Source organism: Plecotus auritus, assembly GCF_963455305.1.
Source record: "Plecotus auritus genome assembly, chromosome: 11".
NCBI classification, from domain to species: Eukaryota; Metazoa; Chordata; class Mammalia; order Chiroptera; family Vespertilionidae; genus Plecotus; species Plecotus auritus.
The window spans coordinates 1,834,591-1,842,910 of NC_137777.1; the positions used below are offsets into that span (position 1 = coordinate 1,834,591).

At 66.6% G+C, this 8,320-nt stretch overlaps 1 protein-coding gene across 2 annotated transcripts in view; it reads left to right on the top strand.

The window, feature by feature from the left end:
- Positions 1–8,320, top strand: part of AGO2 (argonaute RISC catalytic component 2) — a 44,534-nt gene extending 36,214 nt beyond the window's left edge. The window contains exons 13-19 of one of the 2 annotated variants that reach the window (XM_080647047.1): positions 48–207; positions 2,128–2,218; positions 2,904–3,098; positions 4,623–4,757; positions 5,093–5,194; positions 7,088–7,287; positions 7,581–8,320. In XM_080647047.1, the coding sequence (XP_080503173.1) occupies positions 48–207; positions 2,128–2,218; positions 2,904–3,098; positions 4,623–4,757; positions 5,093–5,194; positions 7,088–7,287; positions 7,581–7,689 (992 nt within the window). In that variant the 3' untranslated portion in view covers positions 7,690–8,320. The remainder of the gene's footprint in view (positions 1–47; positions 208–2,127; positions 2,219–2,903; positions 3,099–4,622; positions 4,758–5,092; positions 5,195–7,087; positions 7,288–7,580) is intronic. The other variant, XM_080647048.1, reaches the window with a different exon arrangement.

Consider the following 8,320-nt stretch of genomic DNA (forward strand, 5'->3'; position numbering starts at 1 on the left):
GCCCAGGAGGTGCTGGGAGAGCGGCCTGAGCGCCCCGTCTGCCGCAGCCGAGGTGAAGCGCGTGGGGGACACGGTGCTGGGGATGGCCACCCAGTGCGTGCAGATGAAGAACGTGCAGCGGACCACGCCGCAGACGCTGTCCAACCTGTGCCTCAAGATCAACGTCAAGCTGGGGGGCGTGAACAACATCCTGCTGCCGCAGGGCAGGTGAGCCTCCGGGGGGCGGGCCGCACGGGGCTGTCGCTGTCGCTGTCGCTGACAGACGCCGCATCTGCTAGGAGGTGGCCCGGTCACGTGGGAAGAATCGGAGTTTAGCATCTGGCAGGCGTGACCTTGGCGCCGGCTCTGCGACCAGGGCCCCTAACTGGCTGAGTGCGTGGACGGGAGGAGGGCCTGTGAGTGCAGGTGGCGCGCGCAGGTGGCGGGTCTGTGTGTGTCGAGTGGCTGCCGTGGCCAGGACTGGCCCAGCGGTGGGCACGGGGACAGAGACGGCTCAGGAGGGCGAGCAGCTGGTGTTCGCGCGGCGAGGCCAGCACTGAGGGCGCAGCTGTGGGCGCGGGAGCGGAGCCTTGCACACGGACCGGCGGGCTGCGTCCGCAGGCCGGACAGAGGGGGCGGAGGCGCCCTCGGCAGGATGTTGCAGTTGGAGGTTCGTGAGTGAACAGGGCCCGGCTGACCTTGTTCCCACAGCACAGTCGGCTCCTGGTGCCGCAGGGCCCGGAGCTCCTGCCTTATCCCCGGAGGAGGGGGACCTCAGAGACCAGTTGGGTTTGGCTGAGGGGGAAACAGGAGACTCCAGGATGAGTCCGAGGCCCCGGGCCCATGGAGAGAGAAGGCAGCGTTGGTGGTGAGGAAGCCTGGAGGGCCCGGGGGTGCATGTCGGTGTCGGTGTCGAGGGGAGACGGGGGTGGAGGGTGAAGTCTGGGGTCAGGGATGCCGGAGCAGGGCTCCTGCTGTGGAGGTGGGATTTAAAGCGCCCAGGCTGGTGGGAACCCTGGGGAGGGTGCAGACAGGAGGGAGGTGGGGGTCTGGGGCTAAAGATCGTGGGGGTCAGGGGTCAGGAGCTGGCAGTGGAGCCTGAGAAGGGAGGGGAGGGTCAGGAGGCCAGTGGGCGGGTCCTGACCCCAAGGTGGTTTGTCCTGAGGCTGGACCGGAGGCATGCAGGTCGTTGGTGACCTTGCAAAGAGGAGTCTGGTTGCCATGGCAGCGTGGGGAGGCGGTGTACGGTACACCGCCTGCTGCTTCTGGGGCTTTGCGAGCGAGCGAGCGGGGGGAGGGAGCCGTGGGAGGAGCGTGGAGCCCAGCGGCAGGTTTGAGTCACGGCTGCAGTGGACGCTGTTGGGAATGATCCAGAACCGGGGGTGGGAGCAGCAGGTGGGGGCGCGGGCGGGAGGCGGGCTGTAGGAGGGGGCGGGGCCTGTGCTGCTCCCGCTCTGCTCACAGCCCCGCCAGCGGTGGCGCTCGGGGCTAAGGGAGGGTTGGTAGGAGGCCTTCTAGCCCAGAAGCTCCGGTCTGGCAGTGAGGCAGGCAGTGGGCGGGCGGGTGGGGTCCCTGCCCAGCCGGGCCCCTCTGTACAGGTGCGGGGAGGACAGTGTCCAGTGGCCGCGAGTCCCACGCTCGGGAAGGGGTAGCAGGCAGCTTCCGGGAGGTGGCAGGGCTGCCCGTGGTTGGACCCCGCTGGTGCGGATGGGGACTTGCCCACGTCTGGGGCCCTGACGTGGCACACCCCCCCTTCTCCCTCACCTCCACTCGGGCGGGGGGTCCTCAGTGCTTGGGGGGCCCCATGTGAGTGCTGCCGGGGGCCCCCCTGAGGCGGCTCCTGCTGCTCCCTCTGCCTGGCTGGGGAGCGCCCCGTGCTCCTGGTGGGCCAGGAAGTCCGTGAGGCCGTGCCGTCGGTTCCCGGCCGGTGAATGACTCGGGAGACGTTCAGTGTGCGCAGCGGTGGGGACCCCTCCCCCCACCAGCCTCAGCGGCTGGCCCAGCGCCCCCTCTCCCCACGGTTCTTCCGAAGCTCACGTGGCCGCGCCATTTACTGTGCGGCGTTCTGAGAACATCGCCCAGGGCCCTGGCCACCCAGGAGCGGGTGCCCGCGCCCAGCCTCGGCCTCAAGCTCTCTCTTCCCCGAAGGCCGCCCGTGTTCCAGCAGCCGGTCATCTTCCTGGGGGCCGACGTCACGCACCCCCCGGCGGGGGACGGGAAGAAGCCTTCCATCGCTGCCGTGAGTGCCGCGCTGTCCGCTGGGCCGGCGGGGGGGGGGGGAGGGGGGGCACACGGTCCCTTTGCGGCCAGACGGCCGGAGCCCTTCCTGGGAGCAGCAGGCTGCTCGGGCAGCCGGGGGAGTCCGAGCCCTGTGGAGAGGCATTGGGAGGCGCTGCCGGCCGGTCGGTGTGACAGAAGCAGTGAGCGGCCTGTGAGCACGAACACGCACCCCAGCCGGCCGTGTCCGTGCCCTGAAGGGGGCGCTGCTCCTGGCGGCCTCGCTGCACCCGGGCAGACCCGAGGCTTGGCAGCCCGTTTTAAAGCGTGTGCACGGCTTGAACCGTAGTCCTCTCCCTCCTGCTAACTCTGCGTTTCAAAGCCCAGGAGGCGTGTGGCGGCCTCGGGTCACAGGTGACGCTGCTGACACCGGCCCCTGTGCCTTTCCCCAGGCTGCGCCCAGCCTGCCTCCGGGGAAGGAGCGGAGTCCAGGGGTGCGGGTCCCTGTCGACCCCGTGGGGCTGCCGGAGGGCCCTCTGGGCCACTGTGTGTTCGCCGTTTGTCCGGAGCCACCCGTCGGATCCCCTCTGCTCAGGGCAGCTCGTGGGTCCTGCCCCTCGCTCGGGACCAAGCAAGCCGTGTCGGCATCTTCTGAGCCCCTGCTCCGTGCCAGGCACAGGGTCAGCCTAGCTTCCTCCCGCCCGCAGGTCGTGGGCAGCATGGACGCCCACCCCAACCGCTACTGCGCCACCGTGCGGGTGCAGCAGCACCGCCAGGAGATCATCCAGGACCTGGCGGCCATGGTGCGCGAGCTGCTCATCCAGTTCTACAAGTCCACGCGCTTCAAGCCCACGCGCATCATCTTCTACCGCGACGGCGTGTCCGAGGGGCAGTTCCAGCAGGTGGGCCGCGCTGCTCTCGGCTCTGTCCGTCCGGCCGAGCGGCTTCTCGGGGTCTCCACTGGGAACGGGGGTGCGACTTAGGTCCTGTCCGCAGTGCCTGTGTTCGTCAGGTCACGGGGACGGTGGGCGCGGGCGGCGATGCCGAGGCCGGACAGGCGGGGCGGGAGGAGCGGCAGTGGGCCTGGGGCCCGGGGGGCTGTGCGGGCGGAGGCGGAGGCGGAGGCTTTGTGGGGCGGGCACCCCATCGTGCCGCAGTGTGCAGGGCGGGCAGTGAGCGCAGTGACGGAGAACCGCGGCGGCGGGGAGAGATGGCGGGGAGCCCCTGAGAAAGCCGTCAGCAGGCCCGGCCACTGTTTGGATGCGGAGGGGGGCGGTCTGGGAGGCGGGTGCGTCACAGCGCAGGGAGCACCGCGGGAGGGCGGTGAGCGGGGACAGCAGCTGCGGCGCCTCCAGGTCGGGGGGGCCTTGGGCAGCGTGAGTCCGTCCCACCCGGATCGCGGGAGGTTAATGCCTGCGTGTGCCCGCTGCCCGGGTACCTGCACCTCTGCTCCCGCCCCGCCCCCAACACCCACGTCCCCGGGAGCTGCTCTCGGGAGGCAGAGGCGGGTGCGGGCACGGACCTGAAGCTGCGGAGGCCCCAGCGGGAGGAGCCTGCGGGCCGCCCTGGTGCGGGGCCAGCGGGCTGGGTGCAGGGGCGGGGCCTGCGTGCTCGCCCGCCTGGCCCAGGACAGCAGCTCATCCCCAGGCCGCGGTGGGCCCCATGGCACCGCCTGCGCAGGACTCCGGGTCCCCTCCCTCCGGCCGAGCGGTGCTCCTCTCCTCCCAGCCTCCGTGGCTGGTTCGTTCCGCCCCCAGCCTTGGGCAGGGTCGGCAGGCGTAGTCAGAGACCTCACAGCACAGCGCGCACCGGGGGCGGTCCCTGAAGTCTCAGGTGTGTGTGGTGGGACGTCCGTCTTCTCCGAGGACAGACGGAGGGAACGAGACGGTGCCTCCCGCCCTTGTGCCCTGACTCCGGGGCTTCCGGGCATTAGTCCTCACAGCGAGCTCGCAAGGTCGATGGCCCCATCTTACGAGTGAAAACCGGGACCAGAGAGGGCGCCTGGCTTTCCCGCAGCCGCACAGCTGCCTCGTGTCAGCGTGGGGCTTTGGACTTGCATCCGGCTCCGAAGCCGGTGTCTCTTCTAGGCCCGCTCCCTCTCCTCCAAGACCAACGTGGTCGCCGTGCTGTGTGCCCACAGTGCCTCATGCCCGTCCGGGCCGTCACCCAGCACTCAGCACTTCGGCAGCCTGTGCTGAGCGTTTACGTCATCTCGTTCACACCACTGGCCCATGAGGCCTGGTGTCCGTCTCTCGTCACACAAACGACGCAGGTTCTGAGAGGCAGAGGCACGCAGCCGTTAACACGCCAGCGGGACTCGAAGGCGTGGCTGCAGCTGCGTGTCACATGCTGCGTGTTACTCAGCGATGGGTTTCCCAGCAGCAGACCCCGAGGGCACTCTGGCCCTGACGCCCCTGTCCCTGCAGGTCCTGCACCACGAGCTGCTGGCCATCCGCGAGGCCTGCATCAAGCTGGAGAAGGACTACCAGCCGGGCATCACGTTCATCGTGGTGCAGAAGCGACACCACACGCGGCTCTTCTGCACGGACAAGAACGAGCGGGTGCGTCCCCGCGCGTCCCGGGTCGGGGAGCCGCTGCCCTTGGGGGGCTGCGTGGGGTCCGGGCTGGGGCATTGGAGAAGTGCCGTCCTCCGTTCGGCGAGCACTTGGCCCTGTGAGTCCCCGGGTCCGGCGGAGATGTGCTTTAGCGGATGGGTGGCCGGGAGGTGGCTCTGAAAGAGAACCCGTTGGTCAGCAGCCACCGCTGTGGCCGGTCCGACGTGTCCGTCATTCTAAAGAGTTGAACAGGGCCCACGGCGGGGAGCCCAGCCTCAGGGCGGTGGCGGGGCCGGTGGGGCGCCCCCTCCGGGCTGGCTGACGCTCCTGTGTTGCTGCAGGTCGGGAAGAGCGGAAACATTCCAGCAGGCACCACCGTGGACACGAAGATCACGCACCCGACCGAGTTCGACTTCTACCTGTGCAGTCACGCTGGCATCCAGGTAAGGGCACAGGGGTCCCCAGCAAACCCATGCAGGTGTGACCCTCGGGGTGGGCCCTCGGTGGGCACGGGGACTCGGTGGGGAGCACTTAGCAGGGGCCCCAGCTGTGGTCAGGGGCTCGGGACCGCCGGGCGTTGGGGACAAGGGGCCCACTGGGATGAGATAAGGTCCAGGTAGGAGCGGTGATTGCCACGTGCAGGCGCACCGGTGGGGGCAGGGTGTCCCTGGGCCTGCCGCTCAGCAAGCGGGGTGAGAGCTCAGGTGACAAGACCACCTGGTGACGTCGGCCTCACACCCGGTGACAAGGAGGGCGCAGGAGATGTGGGAAAGGCGGTGAGGGACGAGGGGCCGCCTCGGTGAGCTCACACCCGTGGTGGGGTCCACCCACGCGTGTCACCCCCACACCCTGGGGAAGTGTCTCTGGCTCGTCCGGTCTCTCGGCAAAGAGGGTGGTCCCGAGGGGTCTGCCACGCGGGGGCCGTGCCAGCAGCCCATTGCCAACTGTGCGCCGGGCGTCCGGCCTGGCTGCTGCCCTGCCTCAGCCCAGCACACGGGCTCGGGTCTGAGGCTGCGTAGGACTTGAGTAACCCTCCCAGGAGAACGGCGGCCTACCTCCTGAGACTTCACTGTGAACTTGGCGGTTGGACTGTTTCCTGGGAAACGTTACTGCCCGTCGCCGAGGTGTGGCCTGTGGGCCTGGTGCACCCGGGGCGGAACGGCTCTTCCATGTGTACAGTTGTTAAGAGGAAAGGGAGGCTGAGCCGTGGAGGGCAGCGGCCTCCCCGCGGGTCCCTGGCAGCCCCTCTCCGCTCCCGGCCTGCCAGCGGGCGTCCTTCCACACAGGCCTGCGTGCGGACACAGGGCGGCCTGCCCCCTCAGGGCCCCTCTGGCCTGTTCCCTGCCCCAGCGCTTTTGGAGGGGGACCTGTCCTTTGCTGAGACATTCAGAGCTGGGACACATGGGCCTCGAGGGACAGGCCCCCTTACACTGAATGCCCCGCTGCCCCCGCCCCTTGGACAGCCACCAACGAAATGGCAAAGTGGGGGTGGGGCAGGGACAGGACGTCTGTCACTGGGGCCTGGCACAGGGGTGAGCGGGCAGCCGTGGCCGGGCCAGAGGAGGCGGGCGGGACTTGGCGGGAGGCGGGCGGGCGGGCCAGCTGAGCGGTGCGGCAGCTATGAGGGTGCCCACGCCGGGGCCTTCTGTGCCCCCTGTTGGGGGGCAAGGCTGCCAGCTCCCACCTCCTTCAGTTTCAAAAGATTTCAAGGTACACAAACTGCATAAATAACACGCGTGTGCCAACTCTTTTTTTTTTTTTTTAATATATTTTATTGGTTTCAGAGAGGAAGGGAGAGGGAGAGAGAGGTAGAAACATCAATGATGAGAGAGAATCATCGATTGGCTGCCTCCTGCATGCCCCCCACTGGGGATCAAGCCCGCAACCCAGGCTTGTGCCCTTGACTGGAATCGAACTCGGGACCCTTCAGTCCACAGGCCGACACTCTATCCACTGAGCCACACCAGCTAGGGCCCAACTCCCTTCTTAAAGTGTTGTCAGCATGTGAGTTTTAAGAGAGGTTGTTCCTGCCTGTAAATAAAACGTTGTAGAAACTTGGTCTATACGGGCGATGCAGTCCTCGGAACAAACATTTCCCTAGTGTTCTGTATCTTTTCTGTGACTTCTGTATTTGAGTTTGTGTGGTCCGTGTTCACATGCCTGATGAAATACATCTCCCGGTGCCTTTTACAATGACCACAGTAACGTCGCTGTCTGTGTGTCGTTAAACGCCGTGTCCTTGGTCAGGAGCGTGCGAGCGGCGAGCGGCTGGGCACGGCCCGGTGGCGCCCGCGCAGGTGAGTGCTGCCCGTCTCTGACGCTCGCTCTGCTTTCAGGGAACAAGCAGGCCTTCCCACTACCACGTGCTTTGGGATGACAATCGTTTCTCTTCCGATGAGCTGCAGATCCTCACCTACCAGCTGTGTCACACCTACGTGCGCTGCACGCGCTCCGTGTCCATCCCAGCGCCAGCATACTACGCTCACCTGGTGGCCTTCCGGGCCAGGTACCACCTGGTGGATAAAGAACATGACAGGTGAGTGGCAGGCCTCACGCGGCCACCGGTCCCAGCCGGGGTCGCTTCCGAAACAGGCTGTGGCCACTGCTTTCCCCCACGGGAAGCCGCCGGAGCCAGCAGAGGCCCAGATGCCCGAGCCCAGCGCCTTGGCTGCTACCTGTTAGCAGCTGTGTGGGCGTGGCGAGCTTGGGGGCGTGGCCCGGCCGAGCGTGGGGGGCGTGGCCTGGCCGAGCTTGGGGGCGTGGCCCCGGCCTAGCGTGGGGGCGTGGCCCCGGCCCAGCTGACCGGGCTGTCTCTGTCCCTGTCCCCAGTGCTGAAGGAAGCCATACCTCCGGGCAGAGTAACGGGCGGGACCACCAGGCGCTGGCCAAGGCGGTCCAGGTCCACCAGGACACGCTGCGCACCATGTACTTTGCTTGACGTGTTGTGTTTACGATTGTGTGCGGAGTCGGATTCACACGAGACCAGCGACACTCAGACCAACCGACGCCAGCCCCGTGGCAGCCAGCACTGGACCCCAGACGTCGTGGACTCAGCCGAGGCTCCTCTCCCAGAATGCCTTCCGTCCGGATTTCACACTCGTTCTGAGCTGCAGACCTGTATGAGACCCCACTGTCGCAGGAGATAGGGTTTGCCAAAATCTACCCGCTGCTCATTAAATAGTCCCGTGTTTCCTAAAAACATCTCCTAAAAGCAGTCTATGAACTCAGGGCTTTAAAACATTTTTAATTTATTTGGTCATTCGATTTACTTGTTTTTAACACGTGATTCTGTATGGAATTGATGGGCTCAAACTAGCTGTGAGCGTTCTCTGAGGGTGAAAGCAACGCAAACACTATTGTGGTTTTAAAGCCTTGACCATTCTGACGTTGTCACTGACGCGTGTTCCACGCGACACTCGTGTGCCCTGACGCGGCTCCGCAAGCTCTTAGGGGCCGCGGGGTGCCCCGCCCGCGGGGGAAAGGGGCTGGGACACCAGAGACCACGCCCACTCGCCATTTCTAGGTCCAGAGAGATTGGCAGCCAAGTGCCATTTTAATAAAAATTTATT